Source organism: Patagioenas fasciata, chromosome 3 (assembly GCF_037038585.1).
Source record: "Patagioenas fasciata isolate bPatFas1 chromosome 3, bPatFas1.hap1, whole genome shotgun sequence".
Taxonomy (NCBI): Eukaryota; Metazoa; Chordata; class Aves; order Columbiformes; family Columbidae; genus Patagioenas; species Patagioenas fasciata.
Genome location: NC_092522.1, coordinates 35,316,752 through 35,331,972, shown reverse-complemented (window position 1 = coordinate 35,331,972; position 15,221 = coordinate 35,316,752). Strand labels below are relative to the sequence as shown.

At 35.6% G+C, this 15,221-nt stretch overlaps 1 protein-coding gene across 3 annotated transcripts in view; it reads left to right on the top strand.

Moving 5' to 3' along the window:
• Positions 1–15,221, top strand: part of BABAM2 (BRISC and BRCA1 A complex member 2) — a 167,316-nt gene that overhangs the window by 56,147 nt on the left and 95,948 nt on the right. For all 3 annotated transcript variants that reach the window (XM_065833292.2, XM_071806110.1, XM_071806109.1), the window contains exon 6: positions 2,819–2,893. In XM_065833292.2, the coding sequence (XP_065689364.2) occupies positions 2,819–2,893 (75 nt within the window). The remainder of the gene's footprint in view (positions 1–2,818; positions 2,894–15,221) is intronic.

Sequence of the window (15,221 nt, the reverse complement as noted above, 5' to 3'; positions counted from 1 at the left end):
TGTATCTCTCTGGCACTTGTTTAAGCTGAGATGAGTAGTTTCGGGAACCTAAACCATGAGACGGGGAAAAAAAAGACTAATATTCTGCAGGAGGACAAGAGCAGCTGAGATGGGCTAGAGTGGTGTCTTTGTAGGGCCATGTCTTCATATGACAGTCAGATATTAAGAGTGTTTGCTTTACAACTCACAGTACTTACGTTCATCTGGTTTTCGTTTCTTAGAAAGTTATCTAGGCTTTTTTTATTTTAAGTCAGGTACAATTTTCTTTATCAGACAATTTCAGATCTCTTTTTATGTTTACAGATCAGAATATTTCACTGAAAGTAATTTGCTCTTAAACGTTATTCTCTATAGCTGGCATCACAAAGAACTTGCCACATCTGTAAATATCATCAGACTGGTTTATTGAAATGCAGAAGGTTTTCTGAACCATACTTAGATTTTATCATAATTTTTGACAGCTGCCAAGTGTCTACTCAAGATTGTAGAAAACTAGGTTGTTTTGTTTTTTTTTTTTTTCTTTCCCCTTTTTTGCGGGAAAGCCATATCTACTCAAGTCTTTTGAATCTTTCCTCAGTCTTTGGTGACTGAAGAAAGAACTTTTTTTTGCATTTGAAATGCTGTCTTCATTACAACATATTCCAACAAAATAAATCTTAAATACATTTTGAGACAAATCCTTTTAATCATTGCAGAGCTATTTGAGGTTTCTGTAGTGTGTGCTTTGTTTTAAAAGTTGACATTCTCTATCAAGAAGGCTCTGAGGGTCTCATTTGGAGATTTGATGAATCTGGTACCTACATGACAGAGGCTTGTTAATGAGTCTCCTAAAACTCAAAACTGTGAAACTAACTCATGTGTTCCTCCTTCCTGTCCTTTACAACTGTCTTGTTAGCCTTGATGATCAGTGCAGTAGCAGTGTTTATCTGAAAAGCAAGAGGTAAATTGCATGTTTTCTCCTCTGCTTAAAAATCATTGAAATCCATGTTGTTCCTGTCAGGAATCGATAGCAACTCAGCAGACTTCTGAAATAATAATCTATGAATGAACCTTGCGGTGTCAGGAAGGCAGTCATCTAACGCAGATGAGTTGAAAAAGTTTGAAGAGGAGACCTGAATTCAGTGCTTTGTGCCAGACAGGAACAGAAATTTGCTTTATACCTATGTACTAGTATTCCAAGTTTTCTGAAGCGATCTCCAAGATCTGTGACAAATAGATGAATTATTACCTAGCTTAGTAGCTTCATGTTGGCAGAGTGCCAACTGATCCAGATGCCAGCGAACTATCCAGTGTGTTGGTGCTGTGGCCAGAAATTCATTGGATGGGACCCACTGCTGCCCGGCTGGTTGGGATTGGGTGGCTGAGCACCATGGGCAGGAGCTGCTCCCTGCCTTTCCGCAACCCTGGGGAAAGTTACACAGCACAAAATAATCTTCATTGAATGACACAGAAGATCCACATCTTAGAGCATGTTAGTGTTTTGATTACAACAAGATGTACAGAATGAAGACAATCCCGTTTAAATCTAGTATAGTATTTGCATTCGCCTTTCTAATGTGAATAGCAATATGCACGCTTACCATAGATGCTTTTGCACTTTGTTAAAATTTGTGTATTGGACATTTCTTGTTCAAAGTATTTTTCTTCTTCCTTTGGCTATGCAAAACATTTAAAATATTAAAATGAAAGTTAGGTAAAGATAACTATGTTCAGGAAATAGTAGTACATATGTGTTACTGTGAGAGAAAAAATGCTGTATATTCATATCACTCTGGTTTGTCCCCTTGCCTGTTAAAATGAAGTACTGTGTTTTTAAAAAACTGTATGTCATCATGTAACAAAGTGATGTATGCAGAAATAGGGCAGTGTTAAAACTGAAAAAAAGTTTTGCTGCCTTGTTTCAAGATACCCTAATTTTCTGCACTTAATGGCATAAAATTAATGTTTAATGTGTTTTGTACTAATTCAACATGAAAAATATAGCTACTGTATGGCTATTTTATTGAATTAAAAATAGCAATGACAAAAAATAATATGAAGGAAATCAAGCAAGCATTTGTTTTTCAAAGAGCCAGCTTCATTGCTTCATAACCAGGTGGACAAAGTCTGGTTTTAAGGAAGTGTATGAAACAGAAAGGAAATCCTTTCCATTTCCTTTGCATACACTTTATGCAGAAAAAAAATAAAAAAAAGGCAATGTGTAGGGGATGCTTGGCAAATTTTCAGAAGATGGTTGTCTAGGTGTTAAGCGTCACATAAGTCTGAAAACAAATCCTATAAAACCTTCTACTTCAATTATGTTGTCTGTTTATTCAGAGGCCACTTATGATACATTCTCACCTTACTCAATGCAAATTCTCTTATGTATGCCTGAAGTGTTTGTGGAGATGCCTCTGTTTTATTTATATGCTCTGATGAATTTGCCAGTTTTTTAGCTTTGCTTTCAGAGCGTGCACAGGTCTTGACGGACCTTTGTCCGGAAATTAGTACGGCCAAGATACATCTATATTTAGGGCCTAACAAAGTGTAGTCTGATTTTTGTCACGGTCATTGTTGTATTCTGACTCCTTTTTGCTCTTGACCTACTGGCAATGATGTTTTATGCTTTTTAAGGTGTTTTCTCATATAACATCTGTGAAATCTGTAAATTATGTTTTCCTCTTCAGCAATTACATTGAGAAGTTTTGTTTCAAGTTTCAACCCTTCTGTTTGGTGTGAGCTCTTGCACATTTTCTGGTTAATATTTCATCCTCAGAACACTCAATCTGTGGTTCTGTTTTAGACACCAGGTCTCATTAGTGTTACCTTTTTTCCACAGACTGGAGAATTCTCAGCTCGCTTCCTCTTGAAGCTGCCTGTAGATTTCAGCAATATTCCTACATACCTTCTCAAGGTAAAATGAATGTCTAAGTTGACAGTATTTGTGTGAGAATGTGAATTATTGAAATATTCTGAGTAACTATTTTGATTTTCCTGCCCTCCTCCTCCCCAAGAGTGTGAAATCCACCATTTCTAGAGCAGATTGAGTTGTGTTCTGGGAAGGTGATGTTAGACACACCGTTGTTTTTCGTGCTATTTTACCCGGTAGTAAATATACACCTATCACTCTAAAGGACCTTGCAGGATTTGGATTGTTGTAAAAGGTTCCATGCAATGCAGATGTTCTGGGATTTTAGACACTATGATAGTAGCAAACTCCTGACCATATCCGAGGTATTATCTTGGGGAATAAATTTAAATATTTCCAGATAAACTCTTTTATGTGAGTCTACAGAATTTCAGGCTAGTAAGTGTTGGATTTTTTTTAATGAATAGTCCAACTGTACCAGTAGCCTTGATATTAATAGTAGAAGCAGAAAAACGAACGAAATATACCGTTCTTAACAGGCAGTGAAAGCAAATGCTGATGATGTGAACTGCAGATTTCAATTATTACTTTGCTTCATTGTTTACAATGAACACTAATTTGACCAGGTATTTTAGAAAGTAGGAATGTAGAGTATTGGTGTGAGTTAGAAAAATGTATTTATTTCTTTGCTAAGAGGAAAAAAAAAAACAAAAACAAACAAAAAAAAACCAACCAAAAAACAAAACAAGACCACACACACACACACACACAAAAAAAAAAAGCTTGTGGTGAATTACTAGCTGGGAATAATTTGAGTTGAGGGGTTTTCACAATAAGACATCACTCTTTCAAGCAGTTACTGTGGAAGCCTGTCAGATGTTCAGTGTTACTATATTGAGAGAACACAGTGAGATATCTGGGTTCTCTCTGTCTTTCCTTTAAACTGCATGTCTGTCTCCTTACTTGGTTTTTCAGTTCTGAATATTTGAGAAAAACAACTACTTAATATTTAGCAGCTAACGTGCTGAGATGTAGATCCTATTACCTTTTCTTCATCTGATTGTTAGAACTGTCTTCAGCTATTGTTAGATCACAATTGCAAACATGAATCTTCAGTCTTTCTCCAAATAAGATGTCTTTGGCTAAGAACCGTGAAAATACAGGCAGGCAAAACTACAGTCTGACTGAAATTTTTGGTTGTAGGCTGACATTGGTATCCTGTGGTCTCTTTACCTTCTGTAGACTGTTTGCTGTTTGAGTAATGAGCCACTCCTAACTTTCTCAAAAGCATCCAGATATTTTCAGTGTGTTTTTGTGATCATGGTAAAAGGCAACAGCTGGGACATGGGCTGTCATCAGGGCCTTCTCTAGTGACTTGATGGGAGTATTTCAGTCCGATGTAAAAGGATTGGCCAAGGCCTTTTCAGGAATGATGGCGCTGAGAAACAGGATACAGCAACAGGATAGCTGTGATTTCCTTCTGAAAGATTCTGTGGAAAAAAGGAGATTGAGAACATCTAATGTGAACTATGCTGTCTGCTCCTGTCAGAACTCCAAGTACTGTATTTTCCAGGAACAATTTTAAATTGGTCAAGAATTTTAGGACATGTGCATACTGCATCACAGGGCTGTCCTTTACCACTGTTCAGCTTCTGAGGAAACTGCATGACTTGAAGGTTGGAAGGTGATATATGATTTATGTAACTGTCATCATGTAGGAACCCTGTGATAAAAAAAGATTCTATTTTTATTTCTAAAGAGTAATGTTTTAATACATCACAGCATATTCCTCTTTCTGTAATTCCCTATCATGTTAACTAGAAATCTTCTACCTTCTTTAAACAAGGTTAATATACTGTGGATAAATCATCAGTGCTCCACAGCTGCTTCCTGGAGGGTTGATCACCCTGAGTACTGAATGATTCATTAGTATGAAGGAAAACATGTATTTATTTTGCGTGCATATATGTTGTGTGATGTGAAGAGATATGCACTGAAGTAGTGGGATCAAAGTTTCCCAGTCTACTTTTATTTTCACATTTCTAAAATCATAATGTGTTAGCTTTGCAGTTTTAAAATGAATGTATTTTTATATGTAGTAGCCTGGGTTTTTAAAACAACATACCAATGAAATCCTTAGATTTTTTGTGCAGACTTCTGCTATGTGAATCAACAGATGAACTGTCTGTAGTAGGAAGGTGATGTGTAGTCTGGATGAGTAGCCACCGGAGAAGAATTGTTGTTACATTCCAGTAGCGTTTGTTGACAGATGAGGGATGGTTTGACTCCAGCTCCAGTGTGGATTATGAGCACTGTTGCCTTTAGCTCCCTGTGTTCTGACGTTACCAGCTATGTGAATGTCTTCTCGTATGATAACAATATAAAGGCAGGTAGAATTGGAACTACTTTGTTCCAACTACTACTAACTACAACTAACTACTTTAAAATAATCTTATTTTTTTAAGCTGTGTGTGTATGTTTTTTTTTTTTTCTGGATGAGACTTTTGACATAAATAGATTTTTATTTTTTTTTTTAGTAATAAAAATAATAGTATTTTATTTTCCATCATCTGCCAGTTATGTTGGCTTCAATGCTACTTGCTGGATGGTGGTGCATGATAGAGCATTCATTGATGCAGAGGAAATAATTGTCAATATATTATCCTGAAAGGTGGACGAGCAGTCAGTAATTGAAGTCTGTAGTGTATTAATAGCTTAATGTTTGAACTGTGGAATTTAGTATGCTTGAATTATGTTCAGTGTGTTGCCAGCCTTATAGTGTGCAGTTGCTTCTCTGTAATGATTTGCAAAGTTCAAACCTGTGTTATACTTTCTCTGCCATCTTATTTTTTTATGTTTAATGAATACTACTTGTATTGAAATCTGGTGAAATATTTAAAAACCATTGTTCTTGCCTTATCAATCACTCCTAGTACTCCAATGATTTATAATGCTCTTCTGAAATTTTTGTTGATGTCAGTAGGTAATCGCACTGCAAGCGTAGACTGTAAAACTTTGAATGGTAAGCCAGTATTCAGTTTTGAGGATGTAAGCTGTGAGTACGGTCTGTAGTGTTACAGAGTCTTAGGAACTGTTGAAAATACACCCCTGAATTGCAAGATCGTACTCTATAAACTTTGTACTGATGGTGGTGAGAGTATTTTCTTTTCCCTATGAAGAATAAAAATTTGAAGGCATTACATAAGTTTGATTGTTATGGACTGGAGAGGTGGATTTACCAGGTTATTTTAAAGATATTTGCTTCATTAAAATTTAAATTCAGTTCAAGCGTGTGTGCATTTTAAGGAAAGTATGTGAAGGACAGCGAGAATGATTAAAAGAGCAATGTCTCTACTTTTGAATTCTGGAATTCTATTAAATGTCCTTCAGACATTATTTATTTGGAAATATAGTACCCCTTGTAGTAATGGCTCCAGAAGATAAATCTTTTTTTTTTCATAAGGTTTCTTGGCATATTCCTTCATATTTGAAAGAAAATATATCATTCTTTATTTTCCAAGGTAAAGAACTGTTGAAAAATAAATGTTGGCTTACAATGCAAAAGCACATTTTGGAAAAAATAACCATTCGTATTTTCTCCTTTACAAATTTAGTACGAAGATTTTGAATTGAATGTGGGCCTCTGTATCCACTTTGTTTTGTTATGCCGATCCATTTGACATCAATGAATATTTTAAGTGTTTACACAACTGCAGAATCAAGCTTGAGGCTCAAAGTACTGCAAAGTTGATTACTAATAAGTCTTTCATTAAGGTTCTCTTATTTGACAAGAATGTGGCTTTGGCTCAGGAAAATTCTTACATCTGTAGCTATTTATATTATACTTTCCCTTTTTTTGCAGTTGGATTTTTAATCAGCACATTCGTTTTGGCTTACACCGTCTTCTGTTGTTAGCAACATTTTAAACTTTCACCACAGTATTTTATAAATGGAAGCGTTCACTGTACATACAGGTTTTGAGTCAGTCTCTAGTTCACATGGGTGCCTCAGTAATAATGAAGGTAATAGACTTAGCATCTGAAATACCTCACCCAAAGTTAGTTTTATTGATTTGTTCAACTGTGGGGGCATATGCTGTCATAATGATAATTTGTTAAATATCTCCAGCTCAGTAATTTACAAATTGTACAGGATTATATGACTGTAGTATGATTGCACAGTATGAGTAAATTTAGAGTATGTTGCCAGTGAGGCTGTTAAAAACAAGACAGTTATTTTTCTTTTATTTCCATGTTTCTTTGATGTTTTTGCTGATTAAGATGTGCCCTGATTACCACCACCTTCTTGCATGTAATTTCTAAGGTATTCATTTGTTTTTCTTACGTACCTGCTTGTTCTGGCCTGGTGAACAGCTAATATCTGGACCAATCTAGTTACGATGCTGTGACCAGCAGCCTTCCAATAATTTCTTACTATTGAAGTGTGAAGAAAATATGAAAGGACACCTCATTTCTTTTTGTAGAAGATTGAAAAGATCTTTAAACTTGTTTTTTTTGAAGAGCTTTTTTGTGATGACCATTGTATTTAGTGCATATCTTTCAGAACGGAAACAAATAACAGACATTGTCTAGACACATTGCCAGGGGCCAAACAGTTGTGTGTAAGACTGTCAATGGAAAAGGTTTATCCCTATGTTCAAATTGAAAGATAAGAACCTATTTGTGTTTTTCTTTACTGTGATTTCATCGTTTGGAAGTCTGTTAAAAGACTTCGGTGCAACTTTTGTTTACAACATAGACCAAATTCCAGGTACTGTGAAAAGACTGCAATACTTGTGTATGTTTGAGTAATCAGCTATAGTAGAGAACAAACACAAGTCAAGTATGATATGCAAGGTCTAATGAGATGTTTTCCAGGCCAGTTTCTTTACTATTGTGATTTAGCAGTTTGATTTATCACTGCTTAACTCAAAAACTTGAGCTAAATGTCCTGAAAAAGTGTGATATTTTCTTTAGCTTTTAAACTTCAATTGATTTTGTTGGTAGCTGGCTAACCAAAACCTGATGTGTAGTGTCTTATGGTCACAAAGTCAAGGGCAAGAAGGAATTAAGAGTCCAGATCTGACTTGCTGTTTTTATGCTGGTCTGTTATACACTGTGCTGGGCAGCAGTATGTGCTATTTAACTATCTTCCCTTAATGTATATATGTCTTCTAGATTGGGTAGAATGATTGACCTGTACGTAAAATGAAGCTTGTCATGTCTGTGGTGACAGCTGTCATTTTACCTCTTTTACAAACAGGAAGACTGGCTGTTGATAAGACTTTTAGGTAATCCTGAAATAATACGTACTTATCGTAATTCACAATACTTTGACTATGCTTTCTATCGAGATCTTTTAGGATAACATAGAGACTGCTGTTAATCATATGCTACTTAGGACTTTGTGACAGAGGCGTAAAGTTAACTGCCTGAATTGTATTCCGTAATGTGTCCTTTATCTTGAGCTGTATGTAAGCATTTGGAATAAACAGTTTAAATTTTAAAAGTAGATGTCAGCATGATATTCTCCAGATTGCTTCTTGTATGAGCATTAAATTAATTAAACAGAATATCAAATTGTCAAAGATTGTGTAGGTCTCTTCTTTTAATAGTTTAAATGCAAGCTTTATAACATGCAATTATAATGAGCTATTGAGATTTTAGATTAGAAGTGTGTCCATGCAAGTTAGTACTGGCAGAATAGTTTGTTGTGGCTGAAGCCAGTAAATTGTACAATCTAGACGGCGTGAAAATAAATATAACCTGTGTGTGCAGATGTTTTTCAAGAAGAAATGTCATTGGTACTTGTCTCTAAGAACCTTTCATTTTAGCCTGTGCCAAGAAATCTGCGATTTACTTTTGCTGTCCACTTTTTTCATCAAAAAATACTAAATGAAGTACCATCAAGGAAGAGTTGCTTTTCCTCAGTACGGTGGCCAGTGTCAGAGCAGCAGCCTGTTGCCGGAAGCACACAGACTCCAAGCAGGAGAACTTGCATAATGAGTGAGGCCAAATATAAATAAATAAATTAATTAAAAGGTGTTCGTGTCATGAAATGTCTTTGACAGTTTAAGAAGTTATGTAGGCAAAAAAATTGTGACTCTTTTGGTGATAAAATATTTCTAAGTGTCTAGGTTTTCGTAATTACTTAAAAACATAGAATCTGTGAGCTGTAAAGGTTTGGGGTTTTTAATTTTAGTTTTTATTTAGCAGGATGTTTCAGTTGTCACTGTAAGTAAAAGTTAAGATCTTACTTATTCCACTGTAGAGAAGCGTTGTGCTCAAAGGCTGCTCTTACTCCTGCAGTCTAATTATTAACCTGATAGAGTTGTTCCTTTCCCGCAGAATCTACTGATTCTGGCATTGGAGAGTTGAGAGTAAAGCGTTACTGCTGTACGTCAGTGAAGCTCCAGAAATACTTATAGAAACGATGATTTAATTCACCATCCTTCCATGATTTTATTCTATTCTGCCCACAAAACAAGGGAAGCAAAGCCCTATGAAAGTATCCTTTATAATCAGAACGTGTTACATTTGAGTTTTGTAAACCAATTGGTTCCCTTCATTCTCACTAAATTTTGTTAGCACAACTTTTCCACAACATCATGGTTTGTTTGTAGTAACTAGTCACTAAAACCACATAAAACATGTTAGTGTTAAGAGCACCTTAAGCTCCATATGCTGAAAGCCAAAAGCAATTTTTTAAATCAGCTTTTTCTGTAATTTATTGGAAGATTTTGTTAATAAGATCTGTCAACTGGAACAGCTCATTCTGTACAGCTGGTGATTTTTATAGGTTGTGATCTTAATATGAATCATAATCTCCCATCAACTGTATTTCTGATGACAGTTATATTTAAACATTTTATTTTTATCATGCAATAGTAAAAGAAAGGACCACCACATCTTACTATATTCATCTCAATTTCTGTGAATTTTGCTCTAATTTGATAGAACTATTAATTTGCTACTCTGAGATGAGTAGAAATAGGTGGGGTTTTTTTAATTTAAGAAAAAAACATGAAGAAAAACAGGTTGAAAAGAACAGCTTCTGAAATTTAAAAGCCTTTTTGCATCTGGTGGGAAAGTTTATAGACATGTTTTGTTGCGTGACTTGGTTCAGGTTTACTGCCTTGTTGGGGCTTGTAATTTGTACTGTTGCTTTACATTTGCGTTCTATGTGTTGCATAGGAAGAATGGAATTCAATAGCCATAAAAATAATTGCAGGTTATTACATAATGATGGTGCTTGATTTATCTGTCATGGTCCACCCATAGTATGTAGAACAAGCAATGTACAGTGATCTTAAACTGGGAAGAGGATCTGGGATATATTTTTAAAAAAACCCTTTTTCTTTAGTTCCCTGTTGCTATTGCTTCTTCTAAGACCAAGTATTTGAAAAGTTGTTGAACACAGAATAGGAGCATAGTAATAATTTGTAAAATTCATTAACCAGCAGATCTGCTTTTGCAAATGTGGGCATACATAAGGCATGACGATAGGATGTTAAGAAGAATATTGCAGTGTTGAGCCCACAGCTGCTTTCTGCTATTAGGTTTATTCCTTAGGTCTCAGATCAGGGCTTAAGTCCTACAGCAGCTCATATTTTGAGGTTTTAAAGTTGGTTTTCTTCACTAAAGTGCCAGATATTTACTGTTATAGTGATTGGGTTGGTTTAGTCTTTTGGGGTTGTTTTGTTCTGGCTTTCAACTTACTAGATCATGTCTGTCTTTTTAAGAAAGAAAAGTACTAACACAGATCTATGTCTGCATGATGATTTATATGATTCTTAGTCATTCTTGGTTTGGATTCTGTGATTTGCACTGGTAACTTTATTAACTACACAAAATACTTTAATGACTGGCAGTCTAAAAAGGGGGTTTTCTTTTTTTTTCTTTTAATATGTATCTGAAAAGTAACTGTATTACACTGCTCACTTTTACTTGGTTTTGTAGCTTTACTATTGAGTCAGTTACTCTCAGCACTAAATATTAACGCTGTGAGGCTGGATGATCCATCACATTTATTTTTGTCTAATTGATGCTGACAATGTCATTGATCGTAATATCACGAAAAATGAAGTAATAATAATTAAACACACACACACCAAAAACCCAAAACAAAACACAAACTACCACCAGCAAAAAAGTCTTGAACATTCTGCTGGTTTGCTTCCATGTTACCAAAAGAAAGCACAGCATTTTCTCCACTAATTGCTGATTAATAGTGTGCTATGTTCCTATCAAGCTCTGCATTTCTATAGTAACTTCTTGTTAGGAAAGTAGTTGCTTGTTTGCATAAGGTGCATTTTGGCATTTTCTGTTTTAGAAGGAGACTTTAAATGAAGAAGGCTAAAGGAAAGGCTGCCTCATCCAGCAGCATCTCAGTGAGACAGCGAAAGAAAGATAAATAAAACTTAGACCTGTTGACTGTCTATTTCTGTTTTAATGATTTAAATGTTCATGCTGGAACTTGTATGTCTCCTATGTGCTGGGACCTGCAATCATTGCAAACAGCACGTCCACGGGAAAGATGGGGCAGTGGGGAGGAGCATTAATTTGGCTTCATTGGAAGAAATTAGGTGTGCTCCTTAGGTCTTAACAGGTTACTAGAACATCGAAATTTGGGCAAAAATATGTTTGTGAACTAGATGTTCATTTTCAATTATGTGATGAACAGTCTGGAATGCACAAACAATATTTTAAGTATATCCACATAATATAGATGGGGAGTTCCCCTGCTGAAGGAAAATAGTGAAATGGAGTTAAACTAATAATACTGCTGCAACTCCTGCCATTCTTTGTCATTTAATTATGATTTGCTTATTGGAGTTAGCTTTAGCAATAAGGTGCTGAAATGTGTACCCTTTTAAATATATGTTTATATATTTGAAGATATCAGATATTCTGTATTTTACTGTAACCTCTTTTCTGGTCTAGAAAGATGTTAGACAATTGTGACTGATGTCTGGGCTAGAAGTAATGACTGACTGATGGTATGTAAATAATCAGCTACTCATTTGCAAGAACCCTGAGGACAATGTGGTGTTTAACAAAGAATAAACACACTCGTTCCAAATTATTATTTTCATTGTTCAGCGTTTGTGTGTCCTAGATGAAATCATTAATTCTGTCTCATTTCACCTAGACTCATGACTTTTTGTAAGTAATAAATCTTACTTAATTTCCATACTACTATTAAGTGATTATATTTGCTCTTGACATGTAGGTCAAATTATATGCAGGTTATCATTTTGACATACATATAGGTATTGTCTCTTTTTATCTGCATAGGCTAGATGATAACAGTAACTGAGCATCTCACAAGTTCTTATTTAATACCTTGTTCAGAATAGATGTGACATACGGAAAAAACCCTCTGTCTTTTTTAGACAGGACTTGAAGCATGGAGGTATTAGGTGTATACAAATTTGCAATGGATTCCTGAGCTGTGAGTAGAGAGCTTGTCCAAGGCTCTCACCAGAATGTTGCTCTTCCTCTTCCTTCTATAACCTTCGCAATTCATCATGGTTACGATGAACAGTCGTTCAGGTCCAGTGCATTTTGGCACATTTTTCTTGAAGGAATAACAAGCTACTTCTGTCAGCAGGGAGAGTTGTATGACTTCAGAGTTGTTGGGGAATTTTCTCTTAGGCCATTTTTCCACTGTTACGGATTTCTGTGTTGTCTTTCCTTAAAGTTCTTTACTGTCCTGGAGTGTCTTAAGCACCTGTTGATTTTAGTTATCATGGATACCTCTTAACATTTGTACCATAACTTGTAAGATGTTATATTGACTCATATAAATCACTTTTTCCACTGGAAAATTGTACACTGCTTTTTTTCCACACCCAACAAACTATATAGTTCAACGACAACAAAACTGCTCCTAACATTAAAAGGCTGGGGCTCCGAGTTCCAGCGATTTGTGCAAGCAACAAAAAGCGTTTGTATTCTATTTCTAAAAGGAATGAGATGCTCCCTACGTGCCACTGACTTCAGTGGGTATAACCTCATCAAAATACACAATATTGTATTGATGGGAATCAGGCTCCTGTCAATATATTACAGAGCTTGATGACATTGAGTGTATCTCTGATGGTGCCTAGAACTTCTGTGATATTTTCCTTCCAAAGTTCACAGAGCCCAGCTGTGTTCTGTGTGAAAGAAAAGCACTGGAACTGCTTCACTGATTTAAAAAAATAAAAAAGTTGAAAAGCAAATAAATGGCAGAGCAAGGAGTAGAGTACATGAAACCTGGCATGCTTACTGTCTGATAGTCTTCTCTAGGTGACAGATACCTAAATTAAGATAAAACTTTAGCCTTATACTCTTTACACTGTTTCGTCTTTGCTTACAAGTGGTAGCTTTCTAGGTAGAATTTCGTTCTTTACGTATCCATTTTGTTTTATGCATATCATGTATTTTGACAGTCTATGTAAAATGCTATTAAAATGGCAGTAATTGTTCTGTGTAATTAACCTTGACTGCACAAGAACTACTGAACAGAAGAGCTGTTTATCTTGTATTAAATATTCATTTTTAAATGGCAACTCAAGCTGCTTTTTCAAGTTTTTGTTTTGGTTGTTTTTTCTTTGTTTTTGTTTGTTTGTTTAAATTAGAAGCCTTTATTTCAAGATGTGAGAATTAGTAGATGGATACTGGGTAATGAAAAAGACTTATTTAGAGCAGGCGGTATATTTGGAGTAACGATCAGTGACCAGGATTTGTGCAACTTGTTTGGTAGAAATAAAGGACTGTGGTGCTGATAATGTGGAACTTTAGGACTGCGTGCTTTATGAGCTCTCCTAAAACAAAAGAAATGTTGGAACAAAATTACCAAAGGGATTCTTCTGTTTGCAATAGCAAATGTTTTATGAGAAGCTGTGTAACTGAATTGTAATAAACAAGACTGGCATTTTACGATTGTGTTCTTGCAGCATCAGTTTTACTGTATGGCATCAACTTAATAACTAAAATATTATCTCTTCTTTGTTTACCACATGTTGCCAGTTCCTCCTCGAAAAGACGTGTGATCAAACTGCAGCCCAGTTTACAGGTCTTCAGGCAATGATAATATCAGATTTGGGAGACTATACCTGTTAAAGCAACTTGGAGGCATATATTATCTCTCTGACTCATGTGAAGCACTATTGCAGTATGCAGAATTATTTTTCCTTGGCTTCCTTATTTATCAGTTTTGTGAATATAACTGGGTAAATTTACCTCTCCTAGAAAAATGGTATAGAAGGCTTTATGCCAGTGAAAACAAAGCATTACCACTCTTATCAAAAGGTAACTGCATATGAATAAACAGTGTATTAATAAAATGCTTCAACACTAAATTAAAAAGAAGCAATAGCACGAGAGAGGTGACTTAATAGAAAAGAACTGAGAATCATTGGAAGTCCAGTAAGAAAAAAAAAATCCATATAAGAGTGAAAAAAATTACATTCTATTAGGTTTGGAGGGATGCATTCCTGGGAGACTTGGAAAATTGTAGTAGTGATCTGTATAAATAGGATGTAGAAAAGAACAATAAAGTTGCCATGCAGTTCAGAAAGACAGAAGGTGAGTCTGTGCTTAGTAAGACTACTCTGATAGAGTGGTATATGTGCAGTCTTCTGGGACACACAGATGTAGGTTTTAAGATTTTAAGTAAAACAACCAGGTTTTTGAGCAGTAGAAATGTTGAAGCTTCATTTCATACAGGTTCAATCCCTTGTCTCCCTGAATCTCTACGCTGTGCCATTGTGGTTCTCCCACATAGCAATTTATCAAGTGAGAAGATGGGAAACGTGTTCACTGGTTGACCCTCAGTTGCTGCCATTCATAGCAAGCTGAATTACCTGTTGCGATAACTGGGTAATCAGTTGTCTGTCTCCTCTACTTGTCTGCTGTTCTTCATACAGCTTTTATGAACTTAATTATCTTTGAGACTAAAAACTGGTTGGAGAAAGGAGGGGAGAGGGTCGGGAGACATCTGGAAGTGTGCTCACATATGCACTGTGTCTGAAGCCAAATAAAAGGGAAAAATCATTACAATGTGTGTATATTAAAATGAAAAACTTGATGACATTAAAAAGCTTTTTATCATCCAAAAAGTTTCAGAACAATTTTACTCCAGTGGAAGGATTGCCCAAGTAGAATATTTGCACTTGGTTAGCGCTGAGACATTTGGTTGAATTTGGTTGTAAACTCCTTCCTACAACCTAACTGTCTATCAGTGGTGTTTAAATTGATTTGAAAATGCCAATCTAAGGGATTGTATATTTTAAAAATAAATCTTTAAGTGTGGTCAGTGTCAGAACATTAGTGGTAGGTCAAGGTGCAGCTGGTTTTCTCCTTTCTCCACTGACTTGTTCATCACT